Source organism: Macrobrachium nipponense, chromosome 2 (assembly GCF_015104395.2).
Source record: "Macrobrachium nipponense isolate FS-2020 chromosome 2, ASM1510439v2, whole genome shotgun sequence".
NCBI classification, from domain to species: domain Eukaryota; kingdom Metazoa; phylum Arthropoda; class Malacostraca; order Decapoda; family Palaemonidae; genus Macrobrachium; species Macrobrachium nipponense.
In genome coordinates this window covers 21,310,734-21,338,297 of record NC_087201.1, presented here as the reverse complement: position 1 = coordinate 21,338,297, position 27,564 = coordinate 21,310,734, and the positions used below count along the sequence as shown (strand labels likewise).

The 27,564-nt window shown below is 40.8% G+C and overlaps 1 protein-coding gene across 1 annotated transcript in view; it reads left to right on the top strand.

The window, feature by feature from the left end:
• Nucleotides 1-27,564, top strand: part of LOC135220476 (A-kinase anchor protein 9-like) — a 465,336-nt gene that overhangs the window by 280,117 nt on the left and 157,655 nt on the right. Inside the window, 4 exon segments of the mRNA XM_064257603.1 lie at nt 2,452-2,546; nt 25,760-25,940; nt 26,264-26,458; nt 26,880-27,002. Coding sequence (XP_064113673.1) covers nt 2,452-2,546; nt 25,760-25,940; nt 26,264-26,458; nt 26,880-27,002 — 594 coding nt within the window.

Here is a 27,564-nt window from a genome sequence, read left to right as displayed (position 1 = left end):
TGCAATTTGACTGTGAATCCTTTTGACATTAATGTTTTACCATCCCCTTTTGATGAGTACATTTGCTTTTGCCTTGGGTGTGAGCCATCACAGAACCCAATCTCCAGCTGGCTCCATCAAGTGATTTTTGGGTCGTTCATGGACATTTCACAGGACAACTTTTCTCAACTCAGCTTCTTTGTCATTGCGGCTTCTAAAAGTTCAATCAGGAATGCTCCATGATTCCCAGAGCAGAGTTTTAGAGAAGTCACCATACCCTCACACATTTTATCTGTGATGTTGCCCATAGGTCACTTGATTGCCTTCAGGACACACATTTTACCTGATATGCTTCTAAGTAGCTTCTTCCATTACAGCAAAAATGAGCATAAACCTCAATCAGTGCTCTATGATGTACATCAACATTCATATCATTCTTTTGATACCTTTACTACTGGCTTTACTCTGTATCTTGTGTTAGTTAGGAAACGTCATTAGCTTAATGGTTGCATATCAGGACCTCTTCTTTGCCCTTGTCTCAAGCCCTTCATCCTCCTTTATGTTTCCAATGTATATATCTCTTATCATCTTCCTTGCCTATCCGTTCAAAAGCTTGAAGACCATCTTCTCTTTATTCACTCATTGTACATCTTGATTCCACCACCATGTCTGTATTCAATGTCACACTGCATATTTTTTGGGACCTTTTGGATATTTTTAAGGTGATTTAGTATAGCATTTATGATGTTATATTGCTAAAACTTATTTTTTTTTTTACTTTATTTCTCAGTGTCTGTGTTTCTATTTTATTGAATAGCTGATTTCCATATTTTGACTTGCAGCCATCTGTATTTTGATAGGCATGCTTCATCTGATGCAACATCAGTTTGTTCTTAGTGGTAAAGAAATGCAGACAGCCTCTCACTTAATGACTGAGTTCAATTCTGACAACTCAGTCAACAAATTTTTTGATAAGTGAGGATTCCACTATAGCAATTTTAATTACATAACATAATGTAAATTGTTATGATTTGTTGTTTAAAGTTAGTGTGCAAGTCTAGTATGCGCTACTGACTTAATGTTCTCTCTCTCACTCTTTCTCTGACACACACACACACACACACAGTAATTTTATTAACATATATTTAAGGTAGTACAGTGTAGAAGATAATTCAGTGTTGTATTGAAGTTACATTTCTGTATTTTTTCAATGTGTGTTTACTTTTTTATACATATACATGCATTGCTCTAAGGGAACTACTCACCATGCATTTACTCAAATTTTTCTCTCTTTTTAATGCCAAATTCTTCATTGAAAAAGTTGTGTGAGAGAGAGAGAGAGAGAGAGAGAGAGAGAGAGAGAGAGAGAGAGAGAGAGAGAGAGAGAAAGCACATTAAGTACATAAGCACACTTGCACACTTCTGTATACACATGCACATGTACCCACAGGCTAGCCAATAGACTAAAGCTTACACATTGACTAAGCGTAATAATAACAGTCATTTACGTGACTTCAATTAACATAATGAAAATAATAATATAATACACAAACTCGAAAATAGTTTCTTATTTTTAACCTATTTTGTTTTTCATTTTCATTTAGTTTGTAAATTTAAGTATTCGTAAATTCATAGTCACTGTGTGAGTTACCTATCAGAGGTGTAGGAGTGGAGTTGGGGAGAGGGTGGTGTAGCAGTGGCCTCCTGATTAGCAAAGGTGGAAAGTTGAGGTCTGTTTATTCTTTGTACACACACCGGAACAGTAGGTAAATTGGCTGATTGATAATTAGAGCCTACAGTAGGTCTGTTTGTTTGCTTAAGAAGGAAAAAGAAAGGAAATGTTGTTGCTTACATGGTAAATAATTTAATGCGTTTACAGATAAACACAACGGTAGTAATATGATTATGTTAATTGTATTATAAAAACTTGGAACAGAATAACCATTTGCAGTGCAAGAGAGAAAGAAGAGTAAAAGGACAGACAAGCTCTCATATGATTGCTTATGGAACCTGTAGTTTACATGTACATTTCTTGTACGTATAGCATGAACTTGTAGGAGAGCTGGTCGTAAGTCTGAGCAGTCATTAAATAGGTGTCATTAAGTTAGAAGTGTCTGTATTTGAGAAATGCTATGGCTAATAATTATACTCTTGAAATGAGGTATAGACTTAGAGTTAAGGCATTAACTTTTTTTTTAGATTGATATGAATTGCAACTTAATTTTTTTTAGACATATGTTTATGCAGTTTGCTGTTGAATGTTTAGTGTCTTATTCTTTGTGTTTTGCACTTGTTTTTATAAAGTAGGAGAAGTTTTTGTGCACCCATTAAATTTTGCCTGCGGCTGTTGTACTTAAATTTTGCCTGCAGCTGTTGCACCTAAATTTTGCCTGCTGATATGTTGCATCTCTGCTATTTTGAAATGTGAGTTTGTGCTTGAAATGTTTTCAAACTAGTATTGTATATTTTCAGGTATTTGAAAAGTATGTAGAGCGAATATCAGAATACCTTGCTCTACTGTTTTCCGAGGGTTCAGCATCCCAGAGTGAAGAAGACCTCTCAGAAAGGTGAGCTTCAGCAATGTTATCTTACTGTACTAGAACAATTAATCTTTCAACTGAATGATTAATAGCTAAGAAGCACAGCATATGGGCTCAGTTTGTCTTTCAGTAGGTGTGTATTTTTTGCTTATTAACTGATGGAGGAAATTTCAACAAGATCTACCAAAGTTATCTGTAGTCAGAGACTATATATATAATATATATATATATATATATATATAATATATATATATATATATATATATAATATATATATATATATTATATACGTATATATATATATATAAATATATATATAAATAAAAGATATATGCCACGAAGGAAAAATAAACGAAGGAGGATCTGCAAGATCTTTCGACGTTAAACGTCCTTTACTGAGCAGAGACTGACATAAATACAAGAAAAGACAATACAAGAAAGTCGTATAACTGACAGATAGGGATTATAAAGAGATTAGTACCTAGAATCCGACACACCTGGAGATAGAAACCTTCCCAAACAAGCATAAACAATGGGTGCAATTAAAGGTTTAAGACAATCATCTCAGATACAATTTCAAGACACTTAAAGGATTATAGGTGACAGCTATTCAGAACTTGGTAAACAAAACCATATTCACAATACATGTCAGACATACATTACAACAAAAATAATAACTCTAAGGCAACTGATTTTTATTTAAGTCAGTAATTATATCTTTGAGGTCATTCTTAAACATGTTACAGATACAAGGGTCTAAATGAAAAAGGCCACGACTAACATTTGAAATTACAATGAAAAGTAAGTTGTATTAAAGCAGATTCTAAAAGATTTTCATGATAAGAAATCTCTTGACCTTGCAATTACTGAACGATCAACCCATTTATTCGGTGGTTGTTTTCACTTAAATGAATGAATATTGCATTAGATTTTTGCCCAGTTTTACAGAATATTTATGCTGGCTTAGCCTTACTTCTAAGCCTTTGCTAGACTGTCCGAGATAAAATGAGGGACAATCCATACATGGAATTTTATATATTATGTTGTTGCTTTTTCTGGGCTCAGCTCGTGTCGGCCTATGAAAGGATCCTTAATATCATTCTTTCTAGGTAAAATTAATCTAAAATTACCAGAGAAAAACAAAATTAAGAAAATGTCAGTAAAACTGACTCGCTCACTCTCTTTCAAAAGAAGTGTCGGTATGAGAATAGGGGCGAGTGGGAACACTACCACGAGACATTCACCAATTAGACCTTCCAATCAAAATCCCACTAGAGAGAGCTGATACCAACGGGCGATGCGGCCGCTACTACTACTACTAGGGACGCCACGGACAGCAGCGCCCCTAGCGGACATCCTTAATTATTAGCGCTAAGCATCGTACGCATTTTTTGCTCGTGTGCTATTATCTTGGATTTACCTCCTTCTCCATTATGGAACGTGCTGCCATCGCAACGGCTAAGTTAAGTGCCTCATAAGTAGTATTTTACCGTATTTTAGTCTTCCAGGAACCAGTATTTTCCTTCTAATAGGTCATATACGGTTTCCCGGTCGACTCGTGGCGGCGCCATGCTGCCTCATGTTAAGAATTCCAGGTCTTCCATACTGGGACTTCTTATACTTATGGGCTTACTATATCACGTTCATCTCGTTTTTTTTACATCGCCTTTTTAGCTAGGTTAGCCCATTTACCAATTCTCTTAGTTTGGTATTTAGGGCTATTCTGTGTTTCTGGCCCAGCATCCCGGCTCTTGCTCTTCATCGGCTATCGCTGGCTCCGAGTAGGCTTCTGTTCCTCGGAACAGTTTGCCTCCTCCTGGCTTCTTTTTCTTTTACTTAAAAGTGTCTTTTCCATCTTTACGATGTAATTTTAGTTCTATTTAGGGTGTTAGGCTAGCCTAGGTGCATGTCCCATGTATTGGTACAGCCTGGTTCACGTGGCCCTTCCACGGTTGTGTTGCTATCGCGGCTTAGGCCACTTGCGGTCACGTGTTCCATCGCACCTTACCCTTCCCCTTCCCTCCCTACCAGTATAGGGAGGGGTCTGGGGACCCCTTGGTTGCCATGACAACCTCAGTAGCCCCTTCCTCCTCCTTCTCTGAGGAGGCCAGGGGTTCTTCCCAGCTGGGGTATAGGGCGACCACTTTTTTCTTTGGTACCGGGTCACCGAGCGGGTAGTTGTTGGGACGGGGAGGAGTAGGCCACCCTCCCCCTCTCTCTCTCCCGCCGCGTTTCGCCGGGAACCCCCCCCAGTTGCTCAGTCTCACCTTTCCCCCTCTATAACGAACGGAGCCTTCCGCCGCAGCCGGGGCACCTTTGGTTAAGGTTCGCTGGCTCCGCCAGCGGGCGGGGTGGTCACTACTAGTGGTCTATTGCTTGCCTACTATATCCTTCCCTTTTTCCCGCTACCGGAAGAGAGCTTGCTTCTTACCCGGGCACTCTTCTAGTAGACGGTGGGGGGAAAGGTTTTGATATTTATTTCAGTTTATTTTTAAGGATATACCCTAATTTTACGATGAATTTCTAGAATTATAATTGTATGTATACCATCTCCGCCGTTTTCCGTCGTGGTTTCATATTTCACCACCACACCTGGTTGGATTCTTTCTCTTGTCTCCGGCGTAGCCTTGGACAAACTCCAACCATCTTGTTACCACACTGTATTATGGCGGGGCTCTGGTTTAATCTAACTTTCTCGCTCCGGCATGCAGCGGAGCAATTGTTAGGCTGTAAGTGTTCTCCTGATACTTATGTATCTTTCCACTTACAGGCTACCAACTGTCAGGTCCTAGGGTGCAATGCGACTTTATACGACCCCTGCGCCCACGATGAGTGCAGATCTCACGCCCCTGTGTGCCACGCCTTACAAACGACATGATCGTCTGGCACCCGGAAGCCTGCGCCATCTGTTACGACCTTGTCAGTCAGCTGGTGGAGGGGGTAAGTCGATTGTAGACTTCTTTATCGTATTACTAACAACACTTAGTCATAAGCTTGTTAACCCCGCCCCCGCCACTAGAAGCTTCATTTCGCCTTCTCTTCAGGCTGCCGGTGTGAGGGAAGTCGCCCTAGCAACCCTGAAGGCTTGGGTGGCGGCTTCGGGAAGAACGCCGCCAAGGGCCAGCCATACATCTTGGACAAGAAGCTGGCCGTTCAGATCTTCCCCGGTGGCAAGTTCAACAAAAGGATTGTTGACCCCCATATCTGCAGCCCCCTCTCATAGCCTCCATCCAGCAAGAGATGCAACAGTCGTTCGCGCCGTGGCCACGCAGGAGACTGTCCCAGACGTCGCAACCTTGGACCTTAATATTGAGCCTATGGCGGTAGGTGCGGAGGATTTGTTGGTTGAGGTAGGTGTGTCGGGTGCCCAAGGTCTTTCCTTGGGCGCTCCTGGATCTTCTCCTGTCCCTTCTTCTACTGCTTCTTTCCAAGGCTTTTTTGGGATCTGAGATCCCTGCCCGCTCTCCCGCTCTCTCTGTACCCCCAAGGTGAAGGGACAGAGAGAACCGAAGACCCTTGTTAAGACGACTTCTAAAAAGTCGTCGTCGTCTTCTTCAGCTAAGAAGTCTTCGACTTCCTATGCTGACGCGGTGAAGGCTAAGCGAGCTCTTCCTATTCAAAGAGCTCTAGAAGCAAGGCTTCTAAGGAGAAGGCTCGCGCTCCTGCTGAGCCAATGCCTTCTCCGGCCTCCACCGCATCCACATCCGGCAACGCCGGTTGGAGTAGCGGGACCTAGCACCTTTGATCCCACTGCTTTCTCAGCAGTGGTGATGCAACAGGTAGGAGAGATGGTAGGCTCACAGGTCTCCGCCCTCGGAACCAAGTTCGAACAGATGTTCGCACAACTGTCGAGCACTTTGACTCAGTCGGCCAGTCCATCCAAGATCTCTCTTAACAGAGTTAGAGAGAACGAGGACCGAGTAGCTGGGCTTGCTCAGGCTCCTCATCCAGTCTCCCCAGTAGCAAGTGCTGGTATTCTCCAGCTACCACCTTATGAGTCGTTACCAGCCTTCTCCATGGAGAAACCCATGGAGAGTGGCCGCTTACGCTCCATTCAAGGACGGTATGATCTCTGTCCCGGAGTGTGGAACTCGAAGGATTGAGGACTTCGAGTTTTATCCTCCGGGATTGACGCAGCCTTTCATTGGATATGCTTGGCTGACCGTAGCGGCCCTCACTAGGGAGGACAAGATCTCCAGAGAGAACGTGCTCTATAGTATGAGAGCACGCTCAACGCGAATGGGTTCACTGCCTTGAGACTGGGAGTGTACCACACTAAGCTCCAGGCTTTCAAGAGTCCTTTTATATTTTTGCGACGGAGGAGGAGGCTTCTCTTCCGTTCGCTACCAAAATAGTGGAAGCGACTCTTCAGGCAGTCCTCAAGGATGAGCCCATGCCACAGCTGAGGGAAGCGGATTCTACTTCTCCGCTCTTTCCAGCTTTCGGAGAATTGTGGGAGAACTTGCCTGCCACTTTCACGCTTGGTAAGCTCAAACCGGACTGTGCAATGGACAGTTTGGCGAAAAGCTCCCAAGGCTGCCTGATTCCTTGATCCAGGCAGAGTTCGACGCTCGAACTAGGTTTGGCAGATCCCTCAATTCTCTGATTATCACTGAGATGGCTGCTCTTTCGTATGGCACAGAACCTTTATTTAAGATTCTGGCCAAGTCCCAGCTTCAAACGGTTACTGACGGATGCTTTCGACTTCTTCCAAGCTAGGAGGAATTGCCGAAGCACGTTCTGCAGGAATGCACTATAGGCACGAACCTAATAGACTCCTGGCTTCCAGCATGTGGGGAGCGGACCTCTGCCCAGAGTCCGCTGTAAATGAGGTGCACCACGAGGCTGCTAGGCTCAACCAGAGCCTTAGAGCTAGATGGGGTATCTACCTCTAAGAGGCAAACAAGAATCCGCCCCCGCTGCTGGTAAGAAACTAAAGAAGTCTGGTAAAAGGTTCCAGCCATTACAAAAACACCAGCAACAGCAGCAATTCGTTCAGGCCGTCCCAGTTACCCAACAGGGACAACCTTCTACCTCGAAGCAGACCCAGCCCATCCTCCCTGTTGTCTCCTCAGTCACAACCCTCGACCTCCTACGCACTCTCGCCGGCCTTCAACCCTATGTATGAAGGTCAGGCTTACCCTCCCTTTAATAGGCAATCGAGAGGTAGCAGAGCGAGAGGCCACTTTCGCCAAACGTGGCACAGGAAGGGCGGCAAGGAGTAGGCAGTTCAGAGGAGGGCGTGGAGGTCAAACCCGCCCATCAACAATGAGGCTCCCCAGGTAGGAGGGAGGCTGTTCCTCTTTCGTCACAGGTGGGGGTTCAGCAATTGGGCACAGAGCATAGTGTCCAAGGGATTGGGTTGGAGTTGGATCAAAGATCCCCCTCCAATCAAATCATTCCATCAAGTACCATCAAAGGAATTGACAGATTATGCGGAGGAACTCCTTCAGAAAGGAGCTATTGCGAGAGTCAAGCATCTAAAATTTCAAGGTCGCTTATTCAGCGTGCCAAAGAAAGGCTCAACAAAAAGAAGGGTAATCTTAGACTTGTCAAGGCTAACTCTTTCATTCGTTGCGACAAGTTCAAAATGCTTACCATCTCGCAGGTAAGGACCTTACTTCCTCATGGAGCCGTCACATGCTCCATCGATCTTACAGACGCATACTATCATATCCCTATAGCCAGACACTTCCGCCCATTCCTAGGATTCAGACTAGGAAATCAGACATTCTCATTCAAAGTGATGCCCTTCGGTCTGAATGTAGCCCCCAGGGTATTCACGAAAATAGCAGAAGTAGTGGTGCAACAATTGAGGAACTCAGGGAATAATGATAGCAGCATACCTCGACGATTGGTTGATCTGGGCACCAACAGTCGAGGAATGTCTCAAAGCCACGAAAAAGGTAGTTCAATTTCTGGAACATCTGGGGTTCCAGATCCAAACAAAACGAAATCCAGACTTACTCCGGAGTCTCGTTTTCAGTGGCTAGGAATCCAATGGGATTTGTCTTCCCACAATCTGTCAATTCCAGTGGCCAAACGGAAAGAAATAGCCAAGTCTGTCAGACAATTTCTCAAATGCAAGCAAACATCAAGGAGAAGCCAGGAAAGAATCCTAGGTTCTCTTCAGTTTGCTTCAGTGACAGATATCCTCCTGAAAGCAAGGCTGAAAGATATAAATCGAGTTTGGCGATCGAGAGCAAACGCCAAATCTCGAGACAAGTTGTCAGTAATTCCACAGATCCTTCGCAATCAACTCCGTCCATGGACAAAAGTAAAGAACCTGGCCAAACGGGTACCCTTCAATATCCCGTTCCAGTGTTAACCATTCACACGGATGCCTCCCTGTCCGGGTGGGGGGGATATTCTCAATTCAAACAAGTTCAGGGACTTGGTCAGTTCAGTTCCGCCAGCTCCACATAAACGTTCTGGAAGCAATGGCAGTATTTCTTACCCTGAAGAGACTTCTTCCCCCGGAAAAGTCTCATCTAAGACTAGTTTTGGACAGTGCAGTGGTAGTTCATTGCATCAACAGGGGAGGGTCCAAATCCAAAACATGTGAACCATGTCATGATAGCCATCTTTGCACTAGCAAACAAACACAAATGGCATCTGTCCGCCACTCACCTGGCGGGGGTAAGAAATGTGATAGCAGACGCCTTGTCCCGGTTCGGTCCCTCTGGAATCAGAATGGTCCCTAGGACGACAGTCATTCCAGTGGATATGCCGGAGAGTCCCAGGTTTCTCCAAGTAGATCTCTTCGCCTCACAAGAGAACCACAAGCTCCCTTTTGCTATGTGGCCCCCAACCTGGACCCTCTGGCTTATGCCACGGACGCCCTGTCAGTTAGATTGGAATCAGTGGAGAAAAATTTATGTCTTTCCTCCAGTGAATCTTCTCTTGAAAGTCTTGAGCAAGCTGAGGACTTTCAAGGGACTAGTAGCCCTGATTGCTCCAGACTGGCCCAAGAGCAACTGGTATCCTCTGCTTCTGGATTGTTCTCTCCGGACCTCAACGGATTCCCAATCCCAAGCTGTCCACAATCAGTACAAATGAGGACTGTGTTCGCTTCCTCAGGAATTCTTCAGACCCTAACTTTATGGACTTCATGAAGTTTGCGGCTAATAAAGATGCTAACATTGATCCACAAAACATCCTCTTCCTAGAATCAGATAAGAGAGAGTCAACTATTAGACAATATGACTCAGCTGTTAAAAAATTAGCATCCTTCCTGAAAGAATCAAACACTACAACCATGACAGTTAATTTAGCTATATCCTTTTTCAGATCCTTGTTTGAAAAAGGGTTTAGCAGCTAGCACTATTACTACAGGCGGCCCGCGGTTAACGGCGCAATCACTCAACGGCGAATCGGTTTTACGGCGGTTGTCAAAAATATTCATTAAAAAAATAAGGCATTTTAAAGGTATCTTTACGGCACAAATTTCACTTAACAGCGCCGCTGGCGCCGTTGTCTAACGAGTTCATACATATGTACAAATGCGTTCAGACCATAAAGGTTATGCAAATTATATTAACAAATTTTATGGAGAGTTATTACGTAGGTATTAGGGTAAAATATATGCCTCTGACGCTGTTCTATGCCGAAAATATCGAGTTACATAATTGCAAATTTAGCTATGGATGTGTCGATTCATAAATGTTCATGCTTTTGTTTAAAATGTGTATGAAAATGTATTACGTGAAAGGCATTATTATTTCTGTACAGAAATATGATACAAAGGCAGCTTTTTGAAACTGCCCTTCACGTTAAAATACGATGTTTTTTCATGTTCTTTCTTGTAAGCCACCGCCTGCCGCTCTTCCGAAAATATCGATTTAAACAAAAAAAGTGCAAATTAGCGATCGATGTGTCGATTTTATAAATGTTTATGCTTCTAAGTTTAAAATGTATATGAAAATGTACTACGAATATGGTATTTTTATTTCTGTGCAGAAATATGATAAAAAGGCAGCTTTTGAAACTCCCCTTCAAGTTATCGACTACGATGTTGTCGATTCATAAGTGGTTCATGCTTTTGTTTAAAATGTGTATGAAAATGTATTACGTGAAAGGCCAACATTTTTATTTCTGTACAGAAAATATGATACAAAGGCAGCTTTTGGAAATTGCCCTTCACGTTATCAAATACGATGTTTTTTCATGTTCTTTCTTGTAAGCCGCCGCCTGCCGCTCTTCCGAAAATATCGATTTAAAAAAAAAGTGCAAATTAGCGATTGATGTGTCGATTTTATAAATGTTTATGCTTCTAAGTTTAAAATGTATATGAAAATGTACTACGAATAGGGTATTTTTATTTCTGTGCAGAAATATGATAAAAAGGCAGCTTTTGAAACTCCCCTTCAACTTATCGACTATGATGTTTTTTTCAAGTTCGTTCTTGTATGCCGCCGTCTGCCGCTCTTCCGCAAAATATAGAGTTAAAAAAAAAAAAAAAAAGTGCAAATTTAGCGATCGATGTGTCGATTTTTCAAATGTTTATGCTTTTATGTTTAAAATGTGTATGAAAACATATTGCGTAAAGGTATTTTCATTTTGTACAGAAATAAGATACAAATTAAGGCAGCCTTTGTAACTAGGCTCCACGTTGTAAGGGGATGGTTTTCATGTTCGTTCTTGTCCGCCAGTTCCGAAAAATGCATTGTGTTATTTTATTAATTACGCATCTTTTCCATAAATCCTTTAAAAAGTTATACATTATTTCACTGTATCCAAGAATATTGTATGTATTCTCATATTATTGTATTTTAAAATACTACGGCAAACTTAAGCCAGTATTCCGCGGAGCGGCCAATGTTGTGGTTTGTTTGAAATCAGCTGATGAATACGAGTCTGTTTCACCACCTAACGCAATTCTGAGCGAATGCTTTTGCTTCTAGTTAGCATAAACGAATATCTATATACTTGACTTATATGAGACAAAGTTATTTTTCCATATACAGCCTGTTTTTAGGTGGAAATATTTATTGAATATGTCTCGTTGTGAATGTGGAACAACTACTATTTTTTTTCGTTAACAGATTACGTTGGCGGCATGTTTATTGACGGTAAAAAAATTTATGGTGATTCCGTTCGCAATACGTAATCCTTTATATCATCGTAATACGAACTTTAGCTATTTATATTATATCGGCGTGAAACCAACAGTAAAATGTGTTCTTTCAAGCACAGTAGTTTTGATTAAAAATGATTTTATCCCAATTTTATCTACAGTTGTGTGATGGCAGACGTTTACTGCAGTTTTATCCTTGTTGCGATGTACGATAATAGTCATTAGCAGCTTGAACAGTTTTCTCAGCTTCAGTTATAACTAGGTTTAAATTTAACGGTATATTTCCCGATTGATCTTTAATCTATATTGATCTCTGATCTATAGCGAATAAAGTTATTACATTAAGATATCTCGGTTCTATTCTATACATAACGCCATTTATAACAAATACGGTAATGTTGCACTGTAGTACGATGATCGAAATACAAGCCAAACAGATGTTATCCAGTTCGGTTGTACTTAGAAAAAAAAAAATAGTAGTTTCTCGTTCGGTTGTTCATGGCTGTACACGTTCACTCAACGAGTATAACGTTAAAACCATACTTTCATCATTCTCTTTTGCTGTTATTGAACTTATGTAACTAGAAGATGGATAAAGTTAGACCATTGTAAATTGATCTCTCATAAAATCGAACTATCGTAAGACTAATGATCGTAACCTGAACATTACAGCTACCTGTACACTGTATAAACTTTATTATATCTTTACATACTTTTAGACACCCACATGTACTGTACAGTAATTTCTATAGTACTATACTGCATAAATATAATTTTACTTATTGCGCCGTTGTGGGATTACAGCTCCTTTGACTGGTCTAGAGTTTCGAAAGAAGGTGTGCGGCGGCCGTAGGCTTTAAAATCGCTCGGCGTCAAAAATCGCTTGGCGTCGGTGGCCAGGAACGGAACCCCTGCCGCTAACCGAGGGCCGCCGGTACTCATAATCGGCTTTGAAGAAGATCTTTCAGTTAGGTTTCCAGATAGATCTGACTGAATCTTATTTTACGTCTATCCCTAAAGCCTGTGCTAGACTTAGACCTTCTCAAAGGCCACTACAGTCTCATGGTTCTTAAATGATGTCCTCAAACTAGCATCAGATACTGACAACTCGTCTTGTACATTCATAATGCTTCTTAGAAAGACATTATCTTATTAAGCCTAGCTTCAGGAGCTAGAATTTCAGAACTGTCGGCTCTATCCAGAGATGCGGGTCATGTGGAATTCCTCCCCTCAGGAGAAGTTCTGCTTGCTCCGGATCGTAGTTTTTTGGCTAAAAATGAGGATCCTCTTGCAAGGTGGGCTCCTTGGAAAGTCATCCCACTTCCGCAAGATCCTTCTCTCTGCCCAGTATCAACTTTAAGAGCCTTTCTATCTCGTACATCCTCAAGATCCTCAGGTTCTCTCTTCATGAGAGAAAAAGGTGGGTACTTTATCAGTAAAAGGTATTAGACAACAGATCCTTTACTTCATTAAACAAGCCAATCCTGATTCATTTCCAAAAGCACATGACATCAGGGGAGTAGCCACCTCAATTAATTACTTTCAACATATGAACTTTGAGGATCTTAAAAGTATACTGGATGGAAATCTCCGACAGTCTTTAAACGTCACTATCTAAAGTCCTTGGAATCTTTAAAATTTTCTGCAGTAGCAGCGGGAAACATTGTTCTCCTGATACTGTATAGTAGTCGTAGTATAGATCCAGGTCTCCTTTCTACCTACCTCGTCCAACATGCCTCACCCTATCGCCATGCTACTCGGATATTCTAGCCTTAGCCGCTGAGATCATATTGGTGGATTGTCCCTTATTTTTTTCGCTAGGGACATCCACACTATGTACTTATAATGTACTTCAGTGTACCTACCCTTATTATTTTTATGCTAGGGTAGGACACAATGTGTTTTTTTTTTGTATAGTTTGTAAATACGTTACTTAAGTGAATCTATTTTGTTAAATTGCACTGCATTATTGTATTTTACTATGTTTACTATAATTTAATTTTATTTAAGTTACTTTACATTACTAACTTTCTTTTATGTCATTGTTTAAAATAAGTTAGCCTTAAGTACTTAGTTTATATGCTGTAATAACTGATTTACTTATATTATATCCCTCTTTTTTTACAACTGATTTCATTTGTCCTCCTTTTTCCCATCTTGTCTGTTTCTTGGTACTCTTTCATAGGCCGACACGAGCTGAGCCCAGAAAAGGGATTTTAGACGTAGGAAAAATCTATTTCTGGGTGATTGGCTCGTGTCGCCCTATGAAACCCACCCTGTATTTGTTTGCCCTCCCTGCAGGACAAGATGTTCATAGATTAAGGATGACCGCTAGGGGCGCTGCTGTCCGTGGCGTCCCTAGTAGTAGTAGTAGCGGCCGCATCGCCCGTTGGTATCAGCTCTCTCTAGTGGGGATTTTGATTGGAAGGTCTAATTGGTGAATGTCTCGTGGTAGTGTTCCCACTCGCCCCTATTCTCATACCGACACTTCTTTTAAAGAGTGAGCGAGTCAGTTTTACTGACATTTTCTTAATTTTGTTTTTCTCTGGTAATTTTAGATTAATTTTACCTAGAAAGAATGATATTAAGGATCCTTTCATAGGGCGACACGAGCCAATCACCCAGAAATAGATTTTTCCTACGTCAAAATCCCTTATCTGGGGCCATTTTTTATTAACATTCCTTTTAGTGTGTTATTATAGGAAAAAACAAGGTTGACAGTTAAAACTTCTAACAATGATTTAATGGTTTTCAAATCTGTTAAAATAAGGCAAACTGAGAATGTTCTTAGAATTTTCTTTCTGCGTGTTACTTACAGCATAAAACTTTTTGTGGGCTTTATTATAACAAATGTCTAATATATGTGAAGGATAGCATAAATCTTTCCCTATTTTTCTTATTTATTCAATTTCTTGATCCAAATATTGTGGACTGACAACGTGCAATGCTCGTAAAAACATAGAGGAAAAAATTGATATTTTTAGATGGTGGCCTGAGAAGAAATGAACATAAGTTAAGTTGTTAGTCGGTTTCCTATAAATACTGAATTTACAATAAATGGTTCTCTATGTATCAAAACGTCTAAGAAAGGTGGGAGGCAATTGTCTTTTTCTAATTCTAGAGTAAACTTAATCGATGGTACCTGGTTATTTAATTTAGAAAGTAAATCATTTACATCAATACCGACAGGAAGAACAGCTAAAAAATCATCAACATAACGATACCACTTTACAGGAATATAAATGATATTTGGTAAGTAGCGTTTTTCAAAGAATTCCATGTACAGGTTTGATAGTAATGGTGATAAAGGATTTCCCATTGTCATGCTAAAAATTTGTTGATAAAATTCACCATTGAATATAAACTTACAATCACAAATGCACAAACTCGTGAGTGAAATAATGTGACTTATAGGTAGAGGTAATTCATGCTGAGTTAGTTCATTACTAAGGTATTCTAAAATAGAGTCTATAGGGACTTTAGTAAAAAGAGAACATACAGTGGTACCTCGAGATACGAAATTAATCCGTTCCGAGGCGGCCTTCGTATCATGAGTTTTTCGTATCTTGGAACACATTTTACATGTAAAATGGCTAATCCGTTCCAAGCCCTCCAAAAACACCCCAGTAAATTATATTTCCAGGCCTAAAACACATGTTCTAGGGTTACGACGCCGATCAGACGGAAGAAATATGACTCCAAAAAGGCAAAATACTGTACATACTTGAGTAATATTCAACTGCATGTAATGTTCAACCCCATTTTTACTGCATATATTAGGACTTTAGCATATGTCCCTTAGCAATAAGCCTAGCCTATGTTAGTGGTTGCTACTGTAGCCTAGTCTATGATTCTGACATCTAAACCTAAGAGCTAAAGGCTTAGAATATGCCAATAAAATGTATAAATAATCAGTATGTACTCATTAATTATTAATTAATCATTAACTATAATACACAAACAAACAAAAAACAAACCTTCCAATCGATTGTTTACATTCAGCTCTTACCCATCTTACGAGTATCGAACGAACGCCAAGCAATCATTTTTCCTAGCACACAGTAAGCCATAAATTGTCATTAGTATCTCTTCTTCAACTAATGAAAAAAAAAAAAACTACCAAACAGTATAATAACCATTCATTTCTATTCTTTATTCTATCTTTACCTAATGGAGATACCGAGTTACTGACAGCTATAATGAAACATACTACGTATACGTAACGTAATAATAAAACAGAAGAAGAATTCTAAAAAATACGTATTTGTTGGCAGTCTGATTTATTTTATATTTTAATGTATGACACTTACCTGGCAGGTATATATATAGCTATATTCTCTGTTCCACCTGGCAGAAATTTTCAAAACTCGCGGCAAATGCTAGTAACCTATTAGTAGTTCAGGCAACTACCACCCCGTTACCGTGGCGCTAGCGCTAGGAACCGTTCCCAATTGGGCCAGATTTTCTCTGCCAGCCGAACAGGCAACATTGTTGGTGGTTCCCTGCTAGGATTTTCATTCTCGTTGCTGACTTTTCATGGATCTTTGGTATTGTACTCGGAAACGTTAGCTTGGCATTCGCTTTGGATTGTTCTTTAAAGATGTCTGATACTGGAAGTATGTTTAGAGTTTGTGTAAAAGAGGGGTGTAAGGTAAGGTTGCCGAAAGCTTCGGTCGACCCTCATACCATTTGTAAGAAGTGTAGAGAGAATGTGTGTACTTGGGAGAATAGGTGCTTTGAATGTGAGAATTTATCAGAGAAGGAATGGAAGATATTTATGAAATATGTTGAGAGGCTTGAGAAAGATCGTGTAAGGAGATCTGTTTCTCGTAGTGAGAAGTCGAATTCTTCTAGTAAAAGGAGTGAATGTATTTCCTCTCCAGCTCCTTCTAACGTAGAATGGTAGTTCCTTACTCCCAGGTATCTCCTGCGCCCGCTGCTGTATCGGAGGAGGCGAACGATACACATATTGTGAAGGTGTTTGCTGCCCTTGCGTCCATGGGCGACCAGATACAGCGACTTACGGATAAAGTAGTGCTTTTTGATGTCAGTGAAAGTGTAGTGGAGGGGGCGTTGCTCTGATCGTCTCTCTCGTGCTCCTAGACCTAGACCTCTGTCAAGCTCCCAGACCCAAGGGAGAAGGCATGTCGACAGTCGAAGGGAGGCGAGAGAGGTTTTGTCGCGGTCAGGCGTCCCTTCGAACAGTCCTGTTGCAAGTTCCCAGGCTGTTGCAGTTCGCCGCAGAAAAGGCGTAACTGGGAAGTGTGCGTCCTCGGATGGTTCGACTTCCGAGCGGGAACGTCGGTATGCAGTTGTGTCTCGCCCCCTCAAGAGGACTTTCAGGACATCAAACGCTCTCGAGAGACATGCTCAAGATCGTGAGAGGCTGGAGTAGTCCTGAGGTGTTGTCCTCCTTGGAAGACGGGGACGCAGTTCCGATCAAGAGGAAGAGGATTTTTTCGTGCTAAAGAGGACTTAGTAGGTCCTTCTCGTCCTTGGATTTCTATGAGAGACTCTCCTCCATCTTCTTGTGTATCTTCCCCTCGTCTTTCTCCGTCGGGTAGAGTACAAGATCGCTCTCCGTTATGTCGCAGTCCCGCTCGTAATCCTCTCCTTCGTCTCTGCCAATCGGAAGATAGTACGAAGGGTTTGCTTAAGGGAAATGCAGTCCAAGCTGGCAGTTCTTGTGAAGTCTTGGGATGCGCCTGTGCAGGCATCTTCGAGGCGGAAGGACGATTTCCTTCCCGTTAAGTCTTCTAAGAGGGAAGACAAGGACGCGTTCGCCGAGGACGCAGGACGCACTGGCGCTACGAGGACAGGCGATCGCTTGGTTATTCAGGACGCAGAACGCAGGAAGAAGAAAATGGTTTCGGAAGAAGCAGGACGCAAACGTCAGGACTCGGGATCTTTTGTGGACGTAAGACGCAGGCGACAGGAAGCAGATGTGTCTACGATGGACGCAGGACGCAGGCGGCAGGACGCCGATTCTTCGTTAGCCGCAGGACGCAGGCGGCAGGACGTTATTCCGTCAGCGAAGCGTCAACTCGACAGTGATTTGCAAGACATTTCATCAGCAGAAGAGGAATTGGAATTAGTTGAGGAAAAGAATACGGAACCTTCTTCAGATTACAAGGTTCTGACTTCACGTCTTCTTTCTATTTTTGAAGGGGAATTCAAACCGACAGCTCCTTTATCTCCCTTATCGCAGTTTTCCAAGACTAGGACTCCAAAGAAGTCCTCTTTCCTTAAGATGACTCTCTCAATTTCGGCGAAGAAGGCCCTTCAACGTGTGAATGACTGGATGAAGGATAAGAAAGAAGCGGGAAAATACTCTTTTGCTTTTCCTCCAGCTAAGTTAGCATCGAAGTCAGGAGTATGGTACGCTACTGGAGAAAGTCTAGGCCTGGGAGTACCTGCCTCCTCCCAGGGGGACTTCTCCAGTATAGTAGACAGCTCACGCAGACAGGCGTTACAGTCTGCTAAGGTCTGGTGGACTTCGTCCGAATTTGACCATCTTTTCAAAGGGATTTTTAGGACTTTCGAAGTCTTCAATTTCCTAGATTGGTCTTTGGGAGCTCTGGCGAACTCACTAGAAGAAGAGGATTCGCAGGATATAGAAACAGCTAAGAGCATTATGTCCTGCATGGACAAGGCTCTGAGAGACGGAACGAATGAACTGGCTTCTTTGTTCACAGCAGGAGTACTAAAGAAGAGATCGCTGTTGTGTTCTTTCGCTTCAAAAGGAGTTTCTAACTCTCAGAAATCGGAGTTGCTGTTCTCTCCCCTTTCGAAACAGCTTTTTCCTTCAGAGGTGATTAGGGATATAGCTCTCTCCCTTTCTCAGAAGGCCACTCAAGATCTTCTCTCGTCTTCAGTTAAGAAGTTCTTACCATCCAAGTTGGTTAAGAAAACTCCAAAGGAAACAAGGCCTTCGCAACAGCCCTTTCGAGGCAGAACATTCGCTCGACCCGCCTTTAGGGGTAAGAGAGTACCCACTAAAAGAGGAGCCAAGACCACTTCTAAAGAATGAGATATCAGTCCTCCAGACGACAGTGGGAGCCAGACTTCAAGGTTTTTGGGAAGTTTGGCAGAACATGAAGGCAGATCCCTGGGCTGTCAACGTAGCTCGGGAAGGGTACAAGATTCCTTTCTTGAAGAAACCTCCTCTCGCAAAATCTCCGAGAGCCCCGGGGCAAAATTACAACGATTTAGTGAAGAAAGCGGCTCTGTGGGAGCAAGTAGCTTCCATGCTAGAGAAAGGAGCCATAGAGCCTGTTCTGGATCACGAATCTCCGGGATTTTACAACCGGTTGTTCCTGGTTGCAAAGTCCTCGGGAGGTTGGAGGCCAGTTCTGGATGTAAGTCAACTGAATCTTTTCGTAGAAAAGACCAAGTTCACTATGGAGACGAACGATTCAGTACTGGCAGCGGTACGTCCAGGGGACTGGATGGTGACCCTGGACTTACAAGACGCATACTTTCATATTCCGATTCATCCAGGAAGCAGGAAGTATTTAAGGTTTGTGATTCAGGACAGGGTCTTTCAGTTCAAGGCCCTGTGCTTCGGCCTTTGCACAGCCCCCCAAGTGTTCACGAGGATGATGTCCAATGTGGCGAGATGGTTGCATTTAAGAGGGATCAGAGTGTCTTTTTATCTGGACGACTGGTTGATAAGATCCCATCAAGAAGTCAATGTCTGGAGGACTTGAATCAAACATTGAACTTAGCAAAAGACCTAGGTCTGGTGGTAAACATGGGGAAGTCTCAATTGAATCCCCAAACAACAGATAGTTTATTTGGGGATTCAGATATCGTCAGTGACTTTTCGGGCTTTTCCGTCCCCGAAAGGCAAGCCCAATGCATTCGGAAGGTGCAGGACTTTCTAAAGAAAGACCGATGCTCAGCAAGAGAGTGGATGAGTCTACTGGGCACACTCTCTTCGCTAGAGAGGTTCATTTCTTTAGGAAGACTGCCCCCCCAACATTGAGACCTCTACAGTTTTCCTGAAGGATTCATGGCCAAGAAAATTGCAACCGGATTCCTTCCAGTTTCTAATTCCTGCCGAAGTGAAGGAGGAATTAAAGTGGTGGCTAACTCCAGGCAGGTTAGCAAGAGGGATGTCGCTTCAGCAGAAGAGCCCAGACCTCGTCTTGTATTCCGACGCGTCGGACGCGGGTTGGGGAGCGACATTAGGCCCTCAAGAGGTGTCGGGACTTTGGAGCAAGGAAGAAACAAGTTGGCACATAAACAGGAAGGAACTGATGGCAATTTTCTTGGCCTTGAAGCACTTCAGAGAGTTGATTCGAGACAAGACAGTGCAGATCAACTCGGACAACACCACGGCTCTGGCATACAAAATCCGCAAACAAGGAGGGACTCATTCTTTTCCCCTTTACAATTTGGCAAAGGAAGTTTTGCTTTGGGCGGAAGAGAAATGTCGTGCTGCTCACCAGGTTTATACAAGGAGAGAAAAATGTGAGTGCGGACCTGTTGAGCAGAAGAGAACAACTTCTCTCGACGGAGTGGACGTGCACATGGAGGTTTGCCAGAGCCTGTGGAAGTTGTGGGGCCGTCCGGTAGTAGATCTGTTTGCGACAGCCAGAACAAAAAGGTTACCAACCTATTGCTCTCCGGTTCCAGACCAGGAAGCAGTGGCGGTCGACGCATTCCTGATGGATTGGTCAAACTTAGATCTGTACGCTTTTCCTCCGTTCAAGGTTACTGGGGAAAGTGATGAAGAAGTTCAGGGAGAGCCAAGGAACGAGGATGACCTTAATAGCCCCGTTTTGGCCGGCCCAAAGTTGGTTCACAGAGGTACTGGAATGGACAATAGATACGCCAAGGACTCTTCCTCTAAGAGTAGATTTACTCAGACAACCCCACTTCGACAGGTTCACAAGAATACCCTCGCTCTGGGTCTGACTGCGTTCAGAATATCGAAAGTCTTGTCAGAGCGAGGGGATATTCTAGAGAGGTGGCCAGTGCAGTGGCTAGAGCCAGAAGAACCTCCACTATCACAGTATATCAGTCGAAGTGGGAGAATTTCCGGAAGTGGTGTAAGAACAGGAAAGTGTCTTCATCCAGTACTCTGTGACCCAAATCGCAGATTTCCTTCTATACTTGAGGAAGGAATTGGGTTTGTCAGTTTCGACAATCAAAGGTTATAAAAAAGTATGCTAACCTCAGTGTTTAGACACAGAGATCTAGACATCTCGAATAACTTAGACCTTAGAGATCTGATTAGGTCATTTGGTACAAAGAAACAACCACAATGCAGGCCACCTGCTTGGAACCTCGATGTGGTCTTGAAGTATTTAACTTCTAGACAAATTCGAGCCTTTAGAGAAATCCTCTCTGAGAGATGTTGCTAAGAAAACTATCTTTTTAGTAGCTTTGGCAACCGCTAAAAGAGCTAGTGAGCTTCAGGCCATATCGAAGAAGGTGGGATGGAGGACATGGCAACGGCAGGGAGTGTGTTCATTCCAAGAAGGTTTCTTGGCCAAGAAAATGAGAAATCCAGCTAATCCTTGGCCAAGATCCTTTGAAGTTTTGGGTCTGTCTGAGTTAGTGGGTTACGAGCAAGAAAGAGTTCTCTGCCCAGTGAGAGCATTGCGTTTTTATATGGAAAGAACAAGAGATATCAGAGGGAATTCTGATGCTCTGTGGTGTTCAGTTAAAGACCCCAGTAGACCCATGACGAAGAACGCTCTAGCCTTCTTCATGAGAGAGTTGATTAGAGAAGCTCATATGTTGTGTGTCAAGAGCAGAGCTTTGGGATTTTGAAAGTGAAGGCTCATGAAGTCAGGGCAGTTGCGACTTTCATTAGCTTTTAAAAAGAGTTTAGCCCTCAAGGAAATTATTGAATCCACATATTGGAGAACTGATTCAATATTTGCGTCTCATTATCTTAGGGATATTCAGACAACCTTTGATAATTGTCAGACGCTAGGTCCATACGTGTCTCTGGTACAGTATTGGGAGGCAAAGGAGTTACTACCCCATAACCTTCTTTTAAGCTAGTTGATTTTATTAGGTGATGGTGTTTGTGTTTTTTGGTCGTCTGAGAAAAGTGTTCGGTACTTTTATCAGTCTTGTTAGTATTATTTTGTGATGGTGTGTGTGTAGTTCAGGTAAATGATCTTTTACTAGCTTGAATGCCGTGGCATAAGAGGGCTGTACGGTTCTGTCAACACATTGGTCACGTCCAGTTGTCAGTTCCAGGCTTAGCTTCTTCAACATACAGGACACTTCCTTGTTGAGAGCTCCTAAGGTTTAAGCAGGCTTAGAGGCAGGACCTATGAAGTCAGCTACCTTAGCAGGTAAGGAACCTAGAGTTTTAATAATATTTTAATAATATTTTTATACTCTAATAAGTTGCTGTCTTTGACCACCTCCAAATGTGTCAATCAGCTATATATATACTGCCAGGTAAGTGTCATACATTAAAATGAAGTTTTTAATGTTAAAACAAAGTTTAATGTATACTTACTGGCAGGTATATATAATTTAATTCCACCCCCCCGCCTCCCCTCAGGAGACAGGGTTCAGAGAAATCTGGCCCAATTGGGAACGGTTCCTAGCGCTAGCGCCACGGTAACGGGGTGGTAGTTGCCTGAACTACTAATAGGTTACTAGCGTTTGCCGCGAGTTTTGAAAATTTCTGCCAGGTGGAACAGAGAATATAGCTATATATATACCTGCCAGGTAAGTATACATTAAACTTTGTTTTAACATAAAAACTTCATTTTATGATATCTAATTCACAATTTTTTTATTAAATGTATTGCATGTACTCATTTCAAAAAATTATTAAGTAACCATTAACTATAATAAACAAACAAAAAAAGCTTCCAAACGTCTGTTTACATCCAGCACTTACGAGTACCGAACGATCGCTAAGCAATCACTTTACACAGTAAGCCATAAATTTTCATTATCTCTATTCAACTACTGAAACTACCAAACAGTATAATAACCATTAATTTCTATTCTTTATTCTATCTTTACCTAATGTTTTTTTTTTTTTAATTAAATGTATTGCATGAATAAGTTTTTCAATTTACAGCATCCTTTTACCAATAGAATACTTGAAGCACAGGGGTAGATGCTGACCAATTGGAGAGCAGGACCTTATGGGGTGACTAGCATCAGGAACCAATGGGAGAGCGGGAGGATGGTGGCGAGTTTATCAGTTGGCGGCGCGGGAGTTTTAAAAAATTGTTCTCGGTGGTCCGGGCGAATCTCGGGACTTTACAGCAACAACCTTTCGTATCTTGAAAACTTTTCGTATGTAGAGCAGTAAAATTTTTCGCATTGGCTTTCGTATCTCAAGTTTCTCGTAAGTAAAGCCTTTCATATCTCGAGGTACTACTGTACATCAAAACTAACAAATCTATCAGTAGGGCAAAGAGCAATTTTGTTTAATTTATCAACTATATCTAGAGAATTATATATATGAGAATCGGAGATGGTTCCAAGTAACGGGGACAAGATCTTAGTGATATATTTCGAAAGTTTATATGAAATTGAACCAACAGTACTGATAATAGGCCGCATAGGGTTATTTTCTTTGTGCGTTTTGACTAATCCGTACAAGTAAGGTAGCGAAGGAGATTTGACTGACAATTTGCCTAGTAGTTCTGTTTTATCTTTAAGGATACTTTTCACTATGCTATTGAAGTTTTTTATGACTTGATCAAGGGGATTTTTTGTAAATTTTTATAAGTCACATCATCATCCAGTAGGGCTTGCATACGTGATATGTAGTCAGCTTTATTTAAAATTACTAAACTATTTGACTTAGCAGCTTTTGTAATGCGGATAGTATTGTCCTTTTTAAGATCGGTCAAACTTTTCTTATAGCGAGCAAGGAAGTTACTTTCATGCTTAACATTGGCAGGTCCGTAAATAATACCTTTAATCATGTCAACATGATTTTGAGGAAGATCACAATATTTTTCAAATTTACTTAGGGATGACGCAATCATTAAAGCAGAAGGTCTACTTGTTACAAAGAAAGATAAACCATATCCAAGCGCACTCACAACATTTTCACTTATTTGTTTACTAGATAAGTTAACAACACAATCTTGACATGCACAATTAGTCCAATCACTGCTATCAATAAGATTTTTTAGTTTTCTGTCGAGTTTCCTTTTCAGGGCATCTGTAGTCCTACGTAGTTTTTCGTAAATTTCCTGTCGCAGCGAGTCCTTCCAATCAGCCGGGATGGAATGATTGAAAGAGATCCTTGTTCTTTCCAGTTCCTTGAATTTTCCTTCTCTTCTTGCTTGGTGGCTGCTATGTGCTGTTTCAACATCAAGGCACTAAATTCATTGAATGGGTGATTGTCATACCTTCTTAGACGGCGTGGCAGCAAGGATTTAGGGAGCACTTGTTCAGAAAGGCACTTCTTCAGGAACTTAAGACGAATTCTGGTTGAATGTGCAGCCACAAGAGACTTGGAGAAGGTAGTGACGACACATCTCAAAAGAGGAAACAGGATAGCGAAAGTAAACGTGGCCCTCATTATGTATAACTGAATCACGAAAGTTAGGAACGTGATAAATCCATAAATAAAGATAGTATATGCCACGAAGGAAAAATAAACAAAGGAGGATCTGCAAGATCTTTCAACGTTAAACGTCCTTTACTGAGCAGAGACTGACATAAATACGAGAAAAGACAACACAAGAAGATTCGTATAACTGACAGATAGGGATTATAAAGAGATTAGTACCTAGAATCCGACACACCTGGAAGATAAGAAACCTTCCCAAACAAGCATAAACAATGGGTGCAATTAAAGGTTTAAGACAATCATCTCAGATACAATTTCAAGACAATTAAAGGATTATAGGTGACAGCTATTCAGAACTTGGTAAACAAAACCATATTCACAATACATGTCAGACATACATTACAACAAAAATAATAACTCTAAGGCAACTGATTTTTATTTAAGTCAGTAATTATATCTTTGAGGTCATTCTTAAACATGTTACAGATACAAGGGTCTAAATGAAAAAGGCCACGACTAACATTGAAATTACAATGAAATTACAATGAAAAGTAAGTTGTATTTTCCCACATTTAAAACAATTACCCCTTTTTTTTTTACACCAAATTGCTTCAGTTGCACATAATAAGAAAATAGTTAAAGAGTGAAAGGAAAAAAAAAGTTATATAAGTATATATATATATATATATGTATATATAATTGCATTTGATATCCCATTACATGTATGTGTATACATAGTTATACACATGCACACATGCACATTCCTTCCCTTCAGTTGAAGGGTAAGTGTAGTTCCTCGCTGGACGAGTCGGTTGCGTACTCCCCTACCAATCTGTGCCAGAGTTCGCTACCAGCTGCAACCAGTGTGCAATCAGAGGAATGTATTTCTGGTGATTAGAAATTCATTTCTTGATATAATATGGTTCGGATCCCACAGTAAGCTGTAGGTGCTGTTACTAAGTAGCCAATTTGTTCCTAGCATCATAAAGAAAAATTTAATCCTTCAGGCCAGCCCTAGGAGAGCTGTTAATCAGCTCAGTGGTCTGGTTAAACCAGATATAATTATATATTTTTTGAAGGGTGAATGTGAATTTAAAATGGTAATATGTAATGATGATTGACAGAAAAATTAGGGACACATTGCCTCCAGAATTTTATGGCTAAGTTGCAGCTGCTCAGTATAGTCCATCTTGAGGATATCCATTTGTATAACTACTACTGTACATCTGAATGAGAGGATTGTAAAGACATGGCAAAACTTAATTATATACATGCATAAACAAAGGGTATGTAATTTGGAAAATATTATGAAAGCCAGGTGTAATGGTAGGACTTGGTATAGTTGTAAACCAGGTGATACAGTTATATTGAGTGGAAGAATTACCAGATATATGGGATTAGCTAGAAAAGTGTCAAGTTACAGTAAAACCCAATTACTGAAATGGAAACAAAAATAATTTATGGTAAGGGGTAAGGAGGGTTAGAGGAAGAATTACCGAACAACTGGGTCTTATTGTTGAGATTGGAAATGATAAAATCTTAGTGTTGTTGTGAAGAGGAAAGATACACATGAATACCGTGTTATGGCAATGCCTTTAAAGATTGATGAGTTTCTTTACTAATTATTTTTTTTTCTGTTTTTAGGAGTCACCTAGGAATGCCATCACTACATCATGGAGAAGGTGACAGAACATTGTCTCCTGGTGGTTTTAATCAGCAGTCCTTAGAAGAAAAACTCATAAGTCTTGAACGTACTGCTGAAGCAGCAGTGAAGAGAGTACATGATATGCAAATGACTGAAAAGCATGCAAGAGCATCATATGAGGTATATTAAAGTGTCCTTTTTAATCTGTTCCAAGAGTGATATATTCATTTTGAATTTTTATTGCTAGTTGCTTTACTGAAATTATTGTTCTGTTGCTGATGTTGGGTTTTTTTTCTGTAATTGGCGACTTGACTTTCCACTGTAAAATTCTATAATAGTGTTTAAGATGTCATTCAGTTAAGAAGCAAATTATGACTTTGAATGCCTCATCATCTGCTGATGTGTGGCTGCGATTCAACATTGATTTAATAATACAAAATGCTATTAAAGCTAGACAATAACCCATAACATCATTAAACCGATCATTATTGTTAACTACATAGGAGGTGAATGAAGAAAGGATTCTTATGCAGAAGCATATAGACAAACAGCACAATGAAATAGCATCTCTGCAAGTGCGCTTAGAAGAGTTAAGGAGACTAGATAACTGCCAGTGTGCAACCTTGCAAGAAAAGGTTTCTTATTTTAAGGAAGAATTAGATATCAACAAACTAGAGTTGATCAAGCTTAATCAAAAAGTAAGTATTAGTAACCTTTTGTAGTATATGATTTTGACAACTAACATTTCAACATTTTTTCTCCCACTTTCCTTATTGCTTCGCTTTTACTTTCAAGAAGTTTTTGCTTTATGATGTAGTATTCCCAGCATGGTCTGATTAGAGTACAGTATTCAAATGGAGGCTACTAGGTTCTGCTTTTATTTATTTGGTAACTATTTTTGTTTTAAAAAATGTTGAGGTAAAGTTTAACAGTTCACAAACTAAAATTGGTTGATGTCATTATTGATACAATATTTTATACAGTTAAATTGCTATATTCACTAAGAACAAACCTTCAGTCCAGACCTGCGAGAGTTATGGATTGTAACTTAGTGGTCTGGTTATTCTATTTTTAATGATAATCATTTGAGTATCTGATAGTTGCTGGTTTTTTCAACAGAATAAAGATTTAAATCATGACCTATTGGAGATGCAGGGCATTTTGAAGTGTCGTGAGGCAGAAATCAAACGTCTACAGAGTGGTTCCTTGAAAAACGCAGATACTTCAAAGAGAGATTTAGAGGTAATTATGCTTTTTATCATCTGATGTCGAGGTATTTTTACTTTTCAAGTTATTTAATGCTTAAGAGAGTCCCCTTGGCATTTTGTATCTTTGCTACAAGTCTATCATTGTCTCATTTTTAATACATTTTTCACTTGATTTTTGTTAAGTAGCAAGTTTCTTTTATTCATGCTTTTTTAATAAGGTAGCAACTGAAAGGTATTTGGTTGAATGGTGAATATAGGTTTCAGCCAATCAAATTAGGCAAAAACTTTACATTTTAATAATTCTTACAACCCCACACTCGCTACAGTGGACTACCTGTATTCACATTTTCGGTATCTGCGGAATCAGGTATTCACGGATTTCACTATGGACCATATCTACCCATTATTTGCGGAAATTCGCCTATTCGCAGTATTTTTCTATGAGAAATATCCACAGATTCCTGTTTTTTTTATCAATTTCATCATAAAATGCACTTTTTGTGATAAGACTATTAAAAAAACCAGGTATAAGAATTTTTAGTGGGTTTTTCTTTAGTGTTAACTAATAAAATAGGCATTTTATTAGTTTTTATGTG